The sequence below is a fragment of the Marmota monax genome, unplaced genomic scaffold (assembly GCF_021218885.2).
Source record: "Marmota monax isolate L192 unplaced genomic scaffold, Marmota_monax_Labrador192_F-V1.1 WCK01_AAM20220418_F8-fsc00166, whole genome shotgun sequence".
In the NCBI taxonomy this organism is placed as follows: domain Eukaryota; kingdom Metazoa; phylum Chordata; class Mammalia; order Rodentia; family Sciuridae; genus Marmota; species Marmota monax.
The window spans coordinates 2,980,143-3,000,571 of record NW_026693344.1 but is presented as its reverse complement, the minus strand read 5'-3'; the positions used below and the strand labels follow the sequence as shown (position 1 = coordinate 3,000,571).

The window sequence follows — 20,429 nt, the reverse complement described above, 5'->3', positions numbered from 1 at the left end:
TTATTCTGCACATTATTTCCCTTCAAATTAGAGCTATGCCAGCTTTGTCAAGGTTAATTCCAATGCAGGATTCACAATCTTCTAGTAAAGCTCTATTAAAGCTCAAAGCTTAAAAGCTTAATAGGTCTGTCACTTATTCTTAAAAATTAAAAACAAAGGGTTTAAAATTTCTAAAGCTGTTTTCATACATATTTTTCTTTTTTTTCCCCCCATCATCCCCTGTAAATTATAGGTCAAAAAAAAAAAAACAAAAAAAAAAAAATGAGGGAAATCATGATTTGAATTTTCTGGAAATGTGAATTTAACAAGTCAGTTAAGCTATCAAGTTGTCCCTCACATAGTTCGTATCCAAAAACTAGTATCTTGATTTCTTCCTGCTCAAGGGTATAAGAAATACTCCACATATGTCTGCATAGTCTACCTCTTTAAAAGAAAATCAGATGGCATTGGAGAAGATAATGCTAAGTGAAGTCAGCCAATCCCAAAAAAACAAATGCTGAATGTTTTCTCTGATATAAGTGGGATGACTCATAGTGGGGTAGGGAGGGAGAGCTTGGGAGGATTAGATGAATTCTAGATAGGGAAGAGGGGTGGGAGGGAAAGGGAGGGGGAAGGGGATTAGCAAAGATGGTGGAATGTGATGGTCATCATTATACAAAGCACATGTATAAAGACTTGAATTGGGTGTCAACATACCTTATATACAAACAGAGATACGAAAAATTATGGTATATATATGTATTAAGAATTGTAATGCAAAAGAAAAGTACATGTATAATGGCATAAATTGATGTGAACATACTTTATATACAGAGATACGAAAAATTGTGCTCTATATGTGTAATAAGGATTGTAATGCATTCCACTGTTGTCGTGTATTTAAAAAAAGTAATAAAATCAATAAAAAAGAAAGAAAGAAGATCAGAGAACCCAACATAATCAATAATAGTTCCTACTCACAGATCACAGCCTGAACTTGAGTTGCTTGTGGGAGGGAGGTAGAAAGAGAGCCAGGAACACAATGTGTGAAAGTCTGAAGAAGACCCTGATCCTGAGCTGTTAGTCATTTAGCATTCATTTTAGAAATAATGACACTTACTTACATCCAGCAGTTGGATTTCCAAATAACTGAAAGCTCCTCCACTGAGCTTATGGAATCTAAGATATCATCATTAATTCAATGCCATTTAAAATGAGCATTTGTTTGTGAGAACATATTCCATGGGTGGTAAGGATGTGAGTGGAAGGAAAGTACCGCTGAGTTTTGGGAGAAGGGCACTGCTACAAAAGAAATACGGTGAACAGGAAACTGAGGTTCATCAAGGATGAAGTCACTCTGCTGCAGACACCTCCAGGAAGAGCAAATGCTAATTTGAGAGGGGCAGCAGGATGTGGGAGCTGATACTGGTGCTCAACATTTATGAGACAGTGAAGGGTGAAGTTTAAGGATATCAGTTCTGTAGCTTCTGGTTCTATGCCTACTAGCTGTGTAATTTTATTCAACTCTTTGGCCTCAGTATCCTCATCTATAAAATTGAAATGCTAGTATTTATTTTATAGTTCTTTGTTGAGGACTAAATAATACACCTCAAGTGTTTTGAACACTGCTTGTCACATAATAAATATTTACTAAGGTTATCTATTATATTATTTATTTATAATTATGATCCTTCGTGGTAAGGTTCTGCATTTTTATTACTGAGCCTGTTTGAAGACACTTCTCTAAAATTATACACTTATAATTGATAAAAGCAGGGTTTAAACCCATTCTTCCTATCAGTAAGTCATACAAATACTTAAAATTCTTGAAATACATTTTCTACTTCTATCTTGTCCTAGATCCTGATTCTCCAAGCAGCATGAACATCAGCTGAGAATTTGTTAAAAATGCAAATTTTCTGGTCCCACCCCACATCTGTCATTCAAAGTTGATAGTATAAGGACAGCTGGGTGCAGTTATTTTCTCTTTCCATAGAGGATATAACAACTTTCAACAAGAGCCTTAAAGAATATCCTACAGGGTTTGTGAAACACTAGAACATATGTTTAGTCAAGACTGTGAAGAATTTTACCCTGGAGGTTTTGAACAAAAGACAGTTGATATTCTAGGACAGCTGAATTTCAGACTTTCCTGGGAGCTGGGAGCTGAATCATTATACTACCAATTTTCCCGGTGATGTTGGACAACTCTCATATTTGTAGGTTTATTTTTTCCCATCGGCAAAATAAATAATGCCTCACATCCCTCACCATTTTATATTCTACTGAATGAACTCTAACTGCCTCCTGAACTAGACTTTTACAAATAGGATATAAAATAAAATAAAAATATCAAAAATGGAGTGACTTGTTGGGTTGAGTTACAAGAAAATGAAATTCTTGGTTTTTAAAAATTGAATCAGAGAATGAAAAACTTGCAAGAGGTTTAGAAATCTCATTTCTAAGTGATATAGAATGAACTCTATATAATATTAAGCTAGTAATATAAGTAAGTCACCTTCTTGAAGAGAAAAAGGAAAATATCACAAACTCCTCCTCACTTTAGTTTACTATAGTGAGAGCTTCCCCTGGAAAACAAACTGTGAATCTGAGTGCGGGTGTGTGGGGACACTCAGACTGGAGGTTCACACACCTAAGCTTTAATCTAAGAAGTTTTCTACTAGATATGAGCTTGCTTTGGCTTCTTTGAGACTCAGTTGGTCCAGCTATAAAATATAAAGGAAGACTAAACTGCATCATGTCTTAGAAAATCAGTTAATCCTTGTTGATTTATCAGACGACAGCAGTGAAGATGCCTCCTCTGACAACGGCAGTTGTGACAGACACTATCAGATGACAACAATTCAAAGCAAATGAGGAGAAACTTCAGAAAATGAAATCATCCCTGTGGTCCAGGTATTTTTGGTGTCAAATGATAGTATGTAATTTCCAAAACAAAGTCATAGGTTTTTTTTTTCCTCCCTAGGGGTAACCACTCACTTTTCCAATACACATATGTAAATAGCATTTTTTAAACTTGTGTTGGAGATTATATATATATATATAATATATATATTATATATATATATATATATATATATATATATATTAGAAATATTGGTTTAAAGAATAAGGGGGAAGAACCAACTGCACTTGGGACTTATTCCCTAATGATGGAGATAAAGAAGATGGAGTCTTTTCATAGCATGAAAATCTAGCAAGATTTTACTTTTTTAAGAAAGCAACTATGGAAGAAGGAAGAACCAACATAGTAGCTCTATGATTAACCGAAGGCCTTTGGTCCCCTTGATCCCTTGCATGCAGCTCCTGCTGAGGCCTTCTCATGGGCCATTATTTGGACTTAGGTTATAAATTACTTTCCAGAAACCAAGGCTTCCTAGAGAAGCTCTACAATTTAGCCTAAAAGGCTAAATCCTAGGACTGGTAGTTTTGAAATTTAAAAATGCCTCAAATTTCCATAATGGTTGGAGAATGAACTGAAAGTTAACTAGTCACCAACAAACCTCAAAGTCCCTAAACTTAAATATTCTATTTAGTTAAAAATGCAGTGTGAAACATGATGGCAGATAGTTGCAATGCCCCATTCAACTCATGGAAGGGAAATCAAAAGCCTGAAATCAGATTTCAGGTTCCATATTCTGTCACTACCGGCATACTCAGTTTGCTTCTCTATAGGTCACTCTGCATAATTTCCCCTCAAAGGCAGAGGATTCTCTTGGTATAATCTCTAATACGAGGAAGCATGAAGGACATCAAGCAATGAAAAACTAACATGTGAGTGTGGCAAAGAGAATGAGAAAATACGAGAAGATGAACAGAGAACTGGAGAGGTCAGCAGTAGCTAGAGAAGACAGAGTTTGTTAGTTTTGTGCTGCTCTGACAAAAATACCCGAGAAGAAAAACTAAAGGGAGAAAAAGTCAATTTGGAGCTCACAGTTTCAGAGGTCTTCATCCATAAGGGGCCTACTTCATTGTTCTGGGCCCAAAGTGAGGCAGCCCATCATGGAGGAAAGATGCTACAGAGGAAAGTTGTTCACCTCATGGAAAGGTCAGGAAGCAGAGAGAGAGTGAGAGAGAGAGGGTGGAGGGGGGAAGAGGCCCTAGGGAATATGCAGCCTTCCAGGATATACCCCTACTTTCTCCAGCCATGTCTCATCTACCTCTCATCCAGTTCATTCAAACTAGGATGGATTTAATAGGTTAAAGCTCCCACAGTGCAATAATTTTACCTCTCAACATTCCTGCATTAGGAACTTTTGTGGGACAGGAGCTTTGGGGGACATCTCCTATCCAAACCATAAGACAGGGCCTAGAGGACAAGTACACCTAGGTAGGCTTTCTTCTAGAAGTGAAAGAAGTCATGGAAGGTTCTATGGCAGAGGAACAGCATGAGCTAATCTGCCTTATGCTGGAATGATGGTCTAATAGACAGAGGAAAGATTTTTTTGAGGATCTGTAGGACTAAATGAGTAGCCTAAATTTCAAAAAATTCCTGCTGTGTTTTTGATTTGTTGATGAAGAAAGTAATACAAACAGGCATCCACCATCATCATTGTCATCTTCACCAGAGTTTGAGGCCAACAGAGAACCCAGTGGGCCCACAGCTACTTTGTAAAGCTCCTCTGAGTATAGATGCCACTTCCAGCAGTAGCACCAGAGAATATGTTCAGAGAAAAGCCATGCAAATTAACTCTGGCAGTTACTTGGCTCTTGGATATAAGCCAGTAGTGTCTGTCACTGAACTACATCCCCAGTCATTTTTATTTTGAGACAGGGTCTTACTCAGTTGTCCAGGCTAACCTCCAATCCACCTACCTCATTCTCCTGAGTTCCTGGGACTATAGGCATGCACCATCATGCCTGGCCATTTTGGCTCATTTCTCAGAATTCATTTTAAAAACAACAGCCTTTTTCAGTAACTAGAGATGATGGACAATGTTGGTAAATGGTAAAATTATCTCTGGACCTATAGCAATCATGCCATGCTTAGTAGTACTGCCCATTGTTTTTATTTTATTTTTTTAATGTTGTTGTTGTTGTTTTTTTTCCTTTTTGTGATGCTTGCATAGGAACACCTTTGTTACATCAGGGAATGTGAAATACAAGCACAAAAGTGAAATGAATAAACAGGATTAAAGAGCCAGAATCAGAGTTTACTGTGACATCTAATCATCGCAAAGAAGGATCTAAACCACATGAGTGTAGCTACAAAATGAGTAAACACATTGGATTTAAAATAAAACTCAACTTTGACAATAAGGAAAAATCCTGGTATATCAGCAGTGTGTTTATATGCCTGGTGTGTTCCCTTTCTCACCCTCTAAACATATGTGTTTTCTTAGGAAAATGAGGAGGAAGGGTTGGGAAGATGATCAATGCTACAGGATCATTCCTCTTTCAGCCTGATGCTGTCTCTGACATTCCTCAATTAGGGAGGGACAATAGACTTCTCTACTGGGAAGAATTTTAATGGTGTACATTATCATTTGTAAGAGTTTTTATTTTGTGATAATGTCACAATTGCTTACAGTTAACTCCATCACAAACTATAAAGAAAATTATATCTATAGTAGAAAATTTCAAATGAACATTCTATTTAACACAGAGAAAAATATCCACCTTTCCTAGATTGCTATAGAGAAGATTAAAATATTAGGTATATTTTTATAATATTAAGCTAGGTATGCATTTCTAGACGTGAAGTCATAAAATAAAAGTACATTGACTTGACTATGCAAAGTCTGTCTTTCTTTCTTTCTTTTTTTTTTTTTTTTGGTGTGTGTGGTACTGGAGATATAGGCCAGGGTCTCACACATACTAAGAAACTCTCTACCACTAAGCTAAATCCCCAACCCTTAACATTATGATATAAAAGAGTAATAAGCAAAAATCAGAAAATCTTTAAATGAACAACTAATAGAAAAAAATGATTCTGAAGTTATAGTAGAAAGTTTTAATTAATTTTGGTCTCCTGTTTTTTTGACAATATCTTTTAGTATTTCCCTTGGACCTGATTATATGATTATGCCACTTCTTAAGAGCCTTGGAACTAAATGACAGTAAACATAGTTAACTAAACAGGAATGTGAAGGAGGAATGAATTCTGCTGTCTCCAGCCTCATGGGTGTGTGCTTTGTAGAGGAGGATAGAGCTTCTGCTCAGAAGGGTCTTATGCTTGAATTAATACAGGGCTATCATTATGACATTTTTAATTATTTGGGGGAAAGGAGCCTTGCACTGTCATTTTGCAATGAAAATTATGCATTGGTCCCGTAGTTGGTGTCCTATAAACTATCTATAAAGCAATAAGTTTTATGCCAAAGAAAATGATCAAGAGATATAAGAATAATACTAGTCCTGAAAAGTTTATACTCTAGAAGTAGAAGTAAGCTCAGTAGTCAAATTATAGTCAAACAAAGCAGACAATGAAGAACCAGAGAAGGGAGAGGTTAATGCTACATAGAATGAGGCCCAAGTCTGTGGAAGAAGTTTTTGGTTGAAGCAAAAAGACAGGATTGAACATTGACAGTTTGGAAGAAAACACAGGGATACAGGGAACACGTGGGTATGTGGAATCATTTGCTTTGGGAGGAGCAAGAAGAAAGCAGGCTGGAAAAGTTGGCTGGTCTCAGTCATAAAAGGGCCAGGAATGTCCAGGGGGTGCCATAAATAATTCAACAGGAACTGTGAGCCTATGAACGGTTGTAGAAAAGAACCAGTTAGTCACAGCCACCATTTAGATTAAAGCAGGCAGTGATGGTCCTTCTGGTACCTCTGGACCCCCAGCCCAGTCTGAGGGTCACAAACAATGTAAACTTGATATTTTACAGAGTGGCCAGATGGAAAGTGATATCAAAGTCAGAACTCAACTCTTTTTTATTCAACCAAGTAAACTCTACTTGCTCTTAGCTGGCCAACAAAATATGTGCACTCACTCTGGAGAGCCAACTTGTATTAAAGTTTGAATAGTCAGAACAGATCACACAAACTAAGACAGCTCTGACAGTAACATCCCTTCCCCCACAAAAGAAAATATTTCCAGAGTAAATTAAAACACACACACACACACACACACACACAACACAGGAAGACATCTCCATCTCCTAAAATGGCACCACCCACTAATAAAGGAGTTCTTATTAGAATGGTTCAATCTCCTTCAGAAAAAAATGTATAGAAGCTAAAATCAACATCAAACCATTTCATCAACTACAATTGGAATCTCTATCAGGGCTGCATCAGAAAAAAAAAATCTATATCTCTTGCACTTCAAGTTAAAGCTTAAAATGAAATATTCATTCTGTTTCTGTGTTTCTCACCAAATCCACACTCATGCATGCATGCATACACACACACACACACACACACACACACACACATGGCAACTGAACAATTTAATTTCCTTCTAAACTTCAAAAGAAATTTATATTTCCACCTTTTCTAAATGTTTCAACCAATCACAGTGAGGAAAAGAAAAAAAAGTCACCCTGCAGACACAGTAATATTTTAATACATTACTTGATTTAAATTAGAAAGCAACTGTCCCTTCAGTAGAGATATAGCAAAAAGAGTTCATGTGGATACAAAAAAAAAATGCATAAAGGGTGAAACAGAAGCAAATGAATTAACCACAAAGATACCCAAGAAAGGAATATTAAATTCAATAGATACCTGTTAAAATGTATCGCTGAAACAAAATATGACTCTAACTTGGTAGTTCTGTTTTAACTATTTATTCACAAAACGAAAGTATACAGCAAACAATAAACATTCTCAAAATGAAATCTTAGGGGTACACTTCCCTTTAGTTCACAGTTCACATAATCTGTGCCTCACTATTTAATTATGCTTCTGTTTTTAAATGAAAGAAATACAAAAATAATTACATTTAAGGCATCATAATTTTCAATATTCTTTTCAATCATAAAAAATGATTTTCTTTAAAACAAATTTGGACTTGAATATCAGTGTATTCCTAAAAAATGAAAATCTGGCTTCTTAGTTACTATTACCACCCTATATTAAGTTGTCATAATATATAATCAAAGAAAAGAAAAGGTTTGATATTTGAGAACTGTTATATAAAATGAATCTAATTTGAGAAATTAAACTCAGGAACAAAAATTAAATAGATGCTTCTTAGAGTTTTTCCATTTTAGTCATCTGACCTTTCATATGGAAATTCACATAAGAGATGTCTTGGCCTTCCAATGTGGTCTTTTTAGAAGAAGTGACATAATGCATTAACTTATCAATAGTTAAAATGAACTCAGTATCATCTTCTGTTCCAGCAAATTCTCTCTCCTTTCTCTGAGCTACACATCTCTAAGAGAATGCTGAATGAGTGAGTATATAGGATGATCCTCAGAAGTTCCAACCTAACCACATATTCTGAAAACTGGCACTGGAAATATAATGAAGCCCATCCAAGGTCTTCTCTTCTACAAATTGGCAGGTTATTAAGAATGAAATAATGGGAAAAGTCTCCATGTTGCTGCATTTCAAAAACTACAAAAAAATGTTCTTCAAAAGAGAAAAGAAAGTCTCCTACCTTTTTAAAAATTCCATGTACTCGGTGTGCTTGATGAGTCCTGTCCTCATCATTATTGTTTGAAAACATTGTCGATCAATGGCCCAAAGTTTCACATTTACAAGAGCTAGAGAAAGGAGAAAAAGAAAACAAACAGGGAAAAATTAATTAGAGAATTTCAACTGTGAACAATATCCTGCAAAATAGATGAGTTATTCATGAGCGGTATGAAAATGATTAACCTTTCACATGCACTTGAAGCTAATATCATAACACTGCTCTATTCCATTAGAGTCAGGTATGCCTACAAGCACAATGTACTTCATAATTTTCCATACTAGCATTATTATCCACTAGGAAGTTTCCTTTTGCTTATGGTATGAGAGTAGTTAAGCACACCCTGAAAATACTTACTGATTCAAAGACTTTCTATGAAGAAAAAAGCATGCAGATAAAAAGAGGTTCACAAGTAATAATACTCCCTGATAATTCCCCCAAATGATATTAACGACTCATATGACCATATTTTAATTACAAAAATTAGAAGTAAAAATTCAATTTACAGGTTTAAAGGGGAATTCAATAAATTAGAAATAATAATTGCATAATAATTTCTATAGAAAGCTTGTTAAACAAATTGTAGCCTGTGCCCAAAGTGGCCACATAGAAGTTTTATTAGATATTTTTGGTGAATTTTAATTTCTACTTCTACACACTGTCATCTTGACAACGCATAATTAAATGTTGAATCTGCAATGTATGTATGTATGTATGGAAAGACTACAATGAAACCCACTAATTTGTACTATAAATATGTGTTTATAATTCTAATAATAATAAATAAGAAGCCATTCTGCCAAGAAATAATTGTGGAAGCCAGATATCCCAGAACTGCTAAACAGATAAGCATAAGGAAAAAAATGACAGATGCTATAATATATATGAAACAATATACCAAGATAACCTTAGGTTTTAAAAGATAAACACACTGAAAATCTTGATAATTGAATCTGCATGATATATGACAGGCTTATTTTATTATCCTCTCCAATTGTATATATGTTTTCAAATTTTCATAATAGAAAATAAGTCAAGTTAGTTTTGAAATAAAGAAAACCAATATACCTCATACCCAGAGGGTATGGAGTAGAGAAAAGGTATGTGAGGGTTTGAGCAAGACTGCTGAGGGGGCCAAGATATGGTTTAATGAGAAACACAGAAAGGTAGAGAAATACAAGTCTCTCTTTGCCATAGTTCTCAAACCAAGCGTAGTACATGAGTGAATTGAGACTGGAGATTAAGGGGGAGAGAAAATGTTTGCAGAGAATGAGGTTCCACATATACCTCAAGGGAAAAAGACAGTGGAAATAAAGGAACAGGGGACAAGGAGGTAAAGGAAATGTTATTCTACAGAATAAACCCTATTCTTGAATTTCACCTCGTTTTTCCTTGCAAAACTGAGGATAAGAAATTAAAATATGACTTCTCCTTTGTCTAGCTCCTCAGAGGTGGAAAAAAAAAAAAACATGCTCAGTTAAGTAGAAAAAGAGCAAAAGCAAAAAGAACTGATGTGCTCGTGGCTTCTCTTTTCCAAACAGCCTTAAAAATGACACATAATCTAAAGCAAAGCTATCACGGGTTTTCTCCAATCATATTCTAGTTCTTCTGATGACTTCAGGCTCTCTTCCAAAACACCTGTGTACTTGAGACATACCGTGAGACCAGATGACACAAACATGAAAAACATGGAAAATCAGGGGAGGTTTCCCAAGCAGAGCAGGAAGGGAGACCTTGAAACGTGATGGAGGCCAACCCTGAATAGAAGTGGTTGAAGAGGAAAGTACATAAACAGGAGCACAGCTGGGAATGAGCCCAGGAGAACCTTCCCATAGAACACTGAAATGGCCGAGACTTCTGTAGGGTTGCTACTGTCTGAGAGTCAGTTGATGCAGGGCCCTAGAACCTAGGCTCATGGAGCCAGGATTAATTTGAGGAACAACAGCAAGTTAGTAGAGATCTTTAAAAAAGAAAATAAAGCAAAGTAAAAAACCAAAATTTAAAAGAATATACTCTGGGTACATCAATACTTTACATGTTTATAAATAAAGTAAGTAAATAAAAATTTCCCTGTATTCATCATCACCTAATGATTTCTAGGTATTTTGTAATATAGATAGGTCTCCCACTAAGCACAAATAAGGACGCACTCACCAATTTTGTTATTTAAAAAAAAAACAGTGGCAATAAAAATAATTGAAAATACTATGTGGTGAGTTGTAAAAATATATAATAGTTGCAACTATGTATATATAATATATAACATGTTATGCATTATATAATAGTATCATATATCATTTTTATATACTATGTATTTACATACATAATATATGTTTAGATATTATATATTCATATATGTCTTATTTTTTATAGACATTTTTAAATGCACCTTAAAGAAATGACTAGAAGTGGAATGTCTATGTGAAATACAGCATGCATACATTTTTAAGGCTTTGTCCTGCAGAGAAACTTAACACATTCACACTCCTAGCAGTAATACATGAAATTGTTATTATAGACTCTAAGAGATATGACCATGGTGATAGCTGAGAAAAAACCAATATAGGAAAGGCATACATTGGATTAAAAGACACCAGAGTCAAACAGACTACAGACCAACAGTGGTGCCATCAAATAAAAAGTTACATAGAAACTGTAGGGCAGAGTAGTAATATATTGAAAGTTCTATCTAAAGAAATTGTTCTGTTAAATATCTTGTGTGCAGTTTTCCAACAAGGAGCAATAAGCCAATGTCATGGTCAAGTCAAGAAAGGAGGTTTGTAATGAATATGGCAGCAATAAGAATAAGAGCAAAGGTTTGTCTGGTGTGTGTGTGTGTGTGTGTGTGTGTTAGCAAATGCTACCAATTTTGCTATTTATCTCTAATATCTACTTCTTCAGATACATTTGCATATTCTCTCATAGAAAGCTCCTTTCCTGTTTCTTATAATCTCTTCTACTACTAGAAATAAGCTTTTCCTTTGAGAAGGACTAGGTATATTTCTTTATTAATGGTTTACATGCATAAATTTCACCTGCAAAAAAATTCACAAATGAATGTAATCTTAGGTGACCTCTAGCGTTGTGTTAAAAAGCTCTAAACTGAATTGATCAGATTTTATTATCCATATGTTTAAAAATGACTTATATAAATGAGTTAACACAATCCAATCACTGCAATTTCTGTTTGGTTCTTGTTTACTTGGGCTGCTGATGTGTCTCTACATAAAGCTTCATTTCAGATAACGGTGCTGCATGATAATGAACATAGGTTGATGAGATCACAGTCTTATCCATGACCTTGAGTAGGATGCCAAAACAGTTTTTTATATTCAGTTAATATACATATTAGTCAAGTCAGCATTTTACAGGTGGGCAAGCATGACTAATAATCATCTTGCCTTGTTATAAAAAATGTGGTTATACTGGAGCTGTGATTAATGTCTTGGTTCTCAAACAGCCTGCTGGAATGTAAGTCTGTTTGCTTCCACAACTTAAAGAGATTATTCAAAAGAATCACTTCATTTACCTTTGATTTTAAGTGTTATTTTTACCTGTGTAGGGAATAAACACTGAGCAAATAAAATTTCTGTGATTTTCAAGACGAATGCTGTGGTTGAACTTTTAAAAAGTCTGAAGGGCATAAAACAGAGCACTGGAAAGAGTTTCCTTTCTGTTCAAGTATGAATCTAAAATTCTTTGCTAAAATATGTTTCATATTCTGGGAGTAAGGCCACATTCCACACTGGAAAGCATAAGAACTTTGATTACTACAAGATCACAAGTGTACCGAGCACATTCAACAGGGGTTAAAGTCAGCTTGCATTTAGGGAACACCCAAGATCACAGGGGAAGGAGCCACAAAGATGTAATAAACTAAGAGACCACAAATCTGAATTTAGTTTATGTTCTATGGGGGAATTCATCTATTGTCCCACTTAAATTTTGGAACAATACTGAGAAAGCATATGTAACTATGAAAGCAATGATAGACTTAAATATTTACTTGGGACATATTTATCTTCCATCAGTCTTAAAGATACTGGTGCTGGGTATACAAGTTAGAAAATAAATTCAGCCCCGCCCTCAAGAAACTTGTGATTCAGTACAGAGGTCCACAAACTACTGTAATTCCAAATTGGCCCATGGTCTGTTTTTGTACAGTCTACTAGCAAAGAAAGGGCTTTGTATTTTTACATGGTTAGAATTTCAAAAGCATATTTTTTGATACATGAAAATTATATAAAACAAATTTCAGTGTCCATAAATGTCTTCTTGGAACATAGCCATGCCCCTTCATTTACATATTGTCTCTGGCTGAACCAAGCAACTGCAACACAGACCATATGGACCCCAAGGTCTAAAATATTTCCAACAACACTTGCTGATTTCTGGCCTAGTGAAAGAAAAAACAACTCGAGATATAAACCTACCATGGCTAAGTGTCTGGGGCGTGAATAAGCAGAAAAGGCAACATATACTTTCTTGAGGCACAGCTGAGAAGGACTGATTAAAGAAGATTTACAGAGAGGAATCATCTCAGAGTTCCTTAGGTGGTGTTATGGACTGAATGTCTGTGTTCCCCCAAAATTAGTGAGTTGAAGCCCTAATCACCAAACTGATAGAATTAGGAGGTAGGATCTTTGGGAGGTGATTCGATTTAGGTCTTAAGATGAGATGGGATCAGTATCCTTATTAAAAAGGATGGGATCAGAATTCTTACTAAAAAGAGAAACTCATAAGGTCCTTCTCTCTCTGCATGTAGGCACCAAAGAAAGGCCATATGAGCATCTAATCAGGAGAAGAGTTATCTCTAAGAGCTACACCATGCTTATACCCTAATGTTGGACTTCTGGCCTCCCAAAGTATAAGAAATACCATTTGTTTTCTAACCTATTAATCTGTGGTATTTCTTATAACAGCCTAAACTGATGAAGACCACCTGTCATCCACGGAGCCGTAAGGAGTCTGTATATGGATCTCAAGGGATTCTTGAATTTGAGAGGCAAAAACAACACCTTTATTTTTACTACCCTGTAACTGAAATTTAGTATTTCTTTCAATTCTAAGTGTAAGCAACAAACCACCCTGGTGATTTGTCACCAATAGAAACCATGGCTATTTTTATATCACCCTACATTTGCTATAGCTAACTGAAATATTACTACTTTGAAATCAGAGGCATTGCTAGACCAGCATTTAGATCTTAATTTTGAAAATTGTTATATAACAATTCACACTTTATTACTATATTTCAATATAAATGGTTTTCTTTGGTTAGCCTACATATTTTATTTTATGCTTTTAAAAACATAAAATATATAGTCTTTTAGAGAAGTCCATATATAACTAAACTGACAAATAGGTCAATAGCACTCAAGATTAAGAGCTCCTGTACAGGGCTGGTGGTGTAACCTAGTGTAGAGCTCTTGCCTAGTTTGTGTGATACCCTGCATTCAATTCCCAGGACTGATAAAGGCACAGTTGATATATTTCACTGGTCTGCATCCATAGTGGCATGCCAGTTGTTAAAACATCAAAACACATTTATATTATTTAGTAAACAGGCCTGAGTTCACTGACTGTTCCCCCTGACCTTTCAGAACAATCCCCTAGATCTCCATAGTTTAGTAACTAAAAGATTAACATTGAGCTCAACAGTGACTTCCCAGAGTTTGCTCTGGAAGTAAGTCTCCAAGGGAGTTGTTACATTTTTTATCATGTCCCCCTCTCCATGCTTTAGTCAGCTTTTTCACCACTCTGATTATAAGATCTGACAAGAATGTTGGAGAGGAGGAAAAGTTTATTTAGGGCTCAGTTCAGAGGTTTCAGTTCCTTCAGAGCCAGAACTCCATTGCTCTGGACCTGACATGAGGCAGAACATCAAGGGGGCGGTGGAGGAAGGAAGCTCAGGACATGGTAGTAGGAAGCAGAGAAAGGGTTCCTCACCAGGGATAAATATATATACCCCCCAAAAGGGTGATGACCCATCTCCTCCAGGAACACTCTACAGTTACTACCTGCCTACAGTTACTACTCAGTTAATCCCTATCACTGGATCACATGGGTCAGGTTAAGACTCTTATAATCCAATCATTTGACCTCCAAATATTCTACTATTGTTTCACACATGAGCTTTTAGGGTTGCCTCATATCTAAACCACAGCATCCTACCACCAGTGATTTCCAGAAAGGGATCTGGTAGGCATGTATGAAGAAGTAACAGCATAACTCCTGAAGGAGACTTCAAGTGGTCCAGGTAGTCAGAGATTAGAGGTAGTCAGAGGTGAAACAGAAATGAGAAGATAAGCCCAAGTTGAAGACTATAGTTCTTGTATGCCTGCTCTGGGGCTACGTCTAGATCCACAAGTCTGAGGAGAAGGTACTGAAGAATTTAAAACAAATGATTCACTTCAAAAAGATTATGGTAGAAAACACCTATTAGTATATTGGAGGAGAGGACTTAGAAACAACAGAGATAAAGATAGTAATAGAGATCAATTAACAGCTCTTACAGTTACCCAGGTGGGTAGATTCTGGTGATGGCAATGAAGCTAGAGAGGCAGGTGAATTTTTAAAGGCATTAAGGACCTTGAATAGGCAAGACAGGTCAGAAAGAAGAAATTTGACTCTAATATCCAATTCTCTAGATTAGATATATGAACGGAAATGAAATAGTGGAATCACGAATGTTGCATTTATAGTATTAAAAAATTCAGGTGACTGTATTTTCAATAGCTGCCTTTTTTTCTGTTTTTGTTTGTTTGTTTCATTTTGTTTTTGTGGTGATGAGGATTGAACCCAGGGCTTTCTTTCTGATTTTTTTAAGGGCAATAATCATGCATATCAAAAACTAATTTGAATGACTTAGCAATAATTAAAATAAGCTAAACTGTGGAGCCAACATACATGCCCTTTAGTGGATGAATGGATAAAAAATATTTGGCATATATACACAGTGAAATTTTACTCAGCAATAAAATAGAATAAAATCATGGCATTTGCAGATAAATGGATGGTGTTGGAAAAGATAATGCTAAGTGAAGTTAGCCAATCCCCCCAAAACAAATGCCAAATGTTTTCTCTGATATAAGGAGGCTGACTCATAGTGGGGTAGGGAAGGAGAGCTTGGGAGGAATAGATGAATTCTAGATAGGAAAGAGGGGTGGGAGGGAAAGGGAGTGGGCAGGGGATTAGCAAGGAAGGTGGAATGTGATAGACATCATTATCCAAAGTACATGTATGAAGACATGAATTGATGTGAACATACTTTATATACAAACAGAGGTATGAAAATTTGTTCTATATGTGTAATAAGAATTATGATGCATTCTGCTGTCATGTATTTAAAAAATAAAACCAATTATAAAAAGAAAAATAAATAAATAAAATTACCACAAATCTTTTAAAACAATAAAAAAGAGAAAAGAAAAGAAGCTTCTCATTCTCTTTTACTTCTACACATTATATTTTCTACTTTCAAACAATTTTCTGGTGTTTTAAAAATTAACCTTTCCTCAATTGAAAAATGTCAATATCTCTTATGAAAGTTTTGAGTTCAACACCTGATCCAAAAGCTATTTTCACGATACAAAAATATGTGCCAGATTACTGTGATTGCCTGGCAAATAACTTTAACACTCAGATAGCTTTGGATATGTTTAGGAGGCCAAGGTGAAGCTTCATAAAAATGATCAAATGTCAGACAAGGATATTTTATGTTTTGGGAAAATTTTTTCATTATCTAAGCTGATCAAGAAGATATACTAATAACCAATATGGACATGAAAAATGCTCAATAATGCTACATATTAAGGAAATTAAAACCAAAACCAAAATTAGGTACTATTTTATACTGATCAGAATGGTTATATTTAAACAGGAAGAAAAGTAATATTGGTGAAAATTTGAAAGAATTGGAACTCTTGTTTATTGCTAATAGAAAGGTAAAGTGATACATACTCGAAATAATAGAAATAAAGACACAAACAGGTATTTGTTCACAAATATTCACAGCAGCATTTCCACTAGTTGGAAGTTTGAAACAACTGCAATGTCTTTTGAGGGATAAATAAATAAGTATAATGGGCATTCACATAAAATGGAACATTATTCAGCCTTAAAAAATAAATAAAATTTGGATACATACATGAATTAACCTTGAAAACATGCCAGTAAAATAAGCCACACACATACAGATAAATACTATCTGATTTCACTCAAAATTTATACTTAGAATCATCAGATTCATAAAGATAGAAGTAGAATAGTAATTTCCAGAGACTGGGATTGGTGGGGTGAGTGGAACAGACTAGTTTAATGGATACAGATTTTCAGTCTGGGATGGTGAAAATTTCTGCAGATGGATAGTAATGATGGTTGCACAGCAATATGAATGTTATATTAATTACATGTTAAAATAATAATGTTTTGGATATATTGGGTTAAATAAAAATATACCATTAAATTATGTTTACCTGTTTTCCTTTTACTTTTACTTTAGATGAAAGTTTCTTTGACATCTGGACCCTTATGCTTTGAGACCTCATTTTTAAATGTGTTATGTGTGACATTTTTATAAATATCAGTACATTTTCATTGTTCAGTGATGCTCTAGAACAGCAATATATATATAACATTATTATATCTTTACTAAGCATCTTTTGTTCCCTGGGATGGCATCAAATATATTCTAAATTGCATTTTGTATATGTCAAACATTTTATCTACATATAATTCTTCTCTATTCTTATGCTTCACCACAGGCCCTCATAATCTGAATTAAGAGAGAACTAGTTTATAATATGAGTGTCTCAGTATCTTTCCTCAAAATTAGTTGAGTTTTTCTGACAAGGATTCAAGAATAATTGTTTTAAATCGCTTTTATTTTTTTTAAATACATGACAGGGGAATGCATTGCAATTCTTACTACACATATAGAACACAATTTTTCACATCTCTGTTTGTATATAAAGAATAATTCATTTTCTCAGGTCGGTCCCTGTTTTTCAGGGAATATTCTCAGAGTAAATGGATCTCATGTAAAAGTTTTATGACCAATATATCCTTTGTCTAAATTATCTAGAAGTTTTTGAGGGCCTAGCAGAGAAGAGGAGAACAAGGAAAGTGTTATCATCCTACTCTCCTACCCCTACTTCAACATTAAAGAGGGCCAGCTGATACCGTCAGGTGCTTTAGTACATGCCCAAGGAATGCCAGAAGTGTTATACTACCCACCCCCATTTCTTGATGCTTGAGTCATCTGTGATTACTCAAATGGTGTGACAGAATCAGAGTCTCAGAAGAGACCTTGAGGGACTCCAAAGAACCCACAACTGCTTCCCAACATTATTAAGGCATATGTTAGCCTTAAGTTAAATTCCAACTGCCAGAATGTTCTCAGACAAATGCTGCACAATTAGAAAAGACCATTTGCTATTGACTAAGCATCTGGAGCACACAAATGTCTTCACTGTGCAATTTTTTTTTTTTTGTACTGGGGATTTAACTCAAGGGTACTCGATCACTGAACCATATCTCCAGCCCTATATATATAAAACACAGGGTCTCACTGATTTGCTTAGCACCTTGCAGTGGCTGCGGCTGGCTTTGAACTTGTAATTCTCCTTTCTCAGCCTCCCAAGCCGCTGGCTCCACTGTGCAATTTTGAAGATATGTTTTAAACTTTCTTTCTAGAAAAAGTTGTCTTTGAATAATATATTAAATATACTAATGGTAATATGTTTAAAATTGAATGAAAAGAATGGGTTGTAAAAGTGGCTACTGAAGATAAGAATAATCATTGTTATAAAATTAAAAGTAGAAAAAAACAACCATTACATGATATTTATATATTTGAAAAGAAGTGGTGTAGTGGGCTGACCTGTAAATGAAACAACTAGAAATGAAATAGCTGCTTCTCTCAATTCTGCTTGGCTTTACACCTTGTATAATGTAAATTACAATGGCCAAGTGGAAACTTCTGAAAATTATTAAAAAACAACTCATGATGATTTTAATATTTAAATTTACTTTCAAAGTTTAATAATACTGGAAAAATCATATGGATGATGATACATTTTTAGAACAGATATAATAATGATTATTATTTTGGTGCCTTTATTGAATGCTTACTGTTCATTTTGACAAGAACTTTGTGTGCTGTATCTGTTTTGTGTATTACTTTTATGAGATTCCTTATCCCCTTTGTATTAATATGAAAATTGAATCTCAGAAAGGCTAAATTACTGCCCAAATCACATATAAGAGAATCAGAAGAGTCAGGTTCATTCAAACTCCAAAGCCTCAGCCTTTTGACTAATATATGCTTATTAAACTGGAGTGAGGATTTTCTTCTCCCTCAGTCCATTTTTCTGGCCCATTTCCCCACCTACTCATTTTCATCAAATGCTTAGAAACCACAGGAACAAAAGGAATGAAAATGTGGCTGCAATAATTGAGTTGGGAAGGATTCTTTATAGCATAAGTAGACTGCAAATTTTAAACAAGGTTTTAATATAATAGGACATACGATAGTTATTTTACACCTGAGGCAGTTTCCTCCTGACAGCCTTTCCCTGATTCCTCCTTCCCTAGATATCAACACTGTGTTCTGTCTTGAATGCTCCCCTCCCCATCCCCCAGAGTTATCAGGTGTCTTTAGGTGACCTTCAGTGAAAAAGCTCAAGAAGAGTGTGCTTCACTCTACAGGCTCCACTTTAAATGCACAGTAACTCCCAGTCATGCCAAAGGAGTCATCTTTAGAAGCTAAAGCTGTGTGAACTGTCCTGAGTCCAGCGATGGCAGTCACTGAGGGCTGCACTGTGCCAGGGTAAATCTGATCATGCGGAACTCGACCATGCCTCGCTCCTTGCTGGTGGAAGCCCAGAGGCACCAAAAAACAGGTGCTGATTAATAACAGGTTGTGGGAATGCCAAATGGGCCTATGGAAGCAGAGCATTCCCTAGCGTTCCAGCCTTTCTCCTGGCAGTCCTTGTTCACAGCAATTCATGAGACTGTCTTAACATCCGTTAAGCCAAAATTAAATTATTTGGATAAAGGTGTATTAAGAATTGTAAAGCAAAAATAAATAAATAAATAAATAAATAAAACTTGTTTTACAAGAAGGATAAAAAAGTATATGTTATATACTGTGATAATAAACTTGGATAAAATTTAAAAAATCAGTAAAAAAAAAAAATATTTGGAAAACTCTAGTTATCCAGTTCCATGAAAAATTGGTAGTAGAGGATGGGGATTGGCCTATAAGAACAAGGGGTGTAGGAATGAGAAAGAACAATGATAAATGAACAAATCTTAGTGTCTCGAGCCATTCATGGGCTGTGTGTGTGTGAGCTATGCGCATCATAGCCATAGGAGGGAACTGGTCTGGCATTGCACGCTGATTGGGCTGAGCGATGGAAGTGTGGCTCTCCTCTCGCTCTGCCTGCGATCCCACACAGCACCTGAGATAGATGTGACTTGCCAAGATGTCAGTCAATCTGCTGACCACAAGACATCACCAAGCAAGACTCCACCCTTTGAAGCTCTACTTCTTGCCTTATTTGGGTGTAATGTCCTATCAAATGTCTTCTCCCCAAAGATAGGGTGATTTGGGGTTTGCTCACTCTCTTGCTCTTTCTAGCATTGCCCAGCGTGGAGCTGACCTTTGGGGTCACCAAACCAGGGACATATATTACCCTTGTTCTTAGAAACTCATGTTCATGTGCTGCGTGATTTCTTCACCATTTTCTTAGTTATTGATACAGCCAGCTCCTTTGAACCCAGCTCATCTTGCCAGCCTGGCCAGCTGGTGACATCTTAGGTCACCCGAAACAACCAT

At 35.6% G+C, this 20,429-nt stretch overlaps 1 protein-coding gene across 2 annotated transcripts in view; it reads right to left on the bottom strand.

Moving 5' to 3' along the window:
- Prkg1 (protein kinase cGMP-dependent 1) overlaps positions 1–20,429 on the bottom strand; it is a 1,175,746-nt gene that overhangs the window by 402,097 nt on the left and 753,220 nt on the right. For both annotated transcript variants that reach the window (XM_046456763.2, XM_046456762.2), the window contains exon 4: positions 8,552–8,657. In XM_046456763.2, the coding sequence (XP_046312719.1) occupies positions 8,552–8,657 (106 nt within the window). The remainder of the gene's footprint in view (positions 1–8,551; positions 8,658–20,429) is intronic.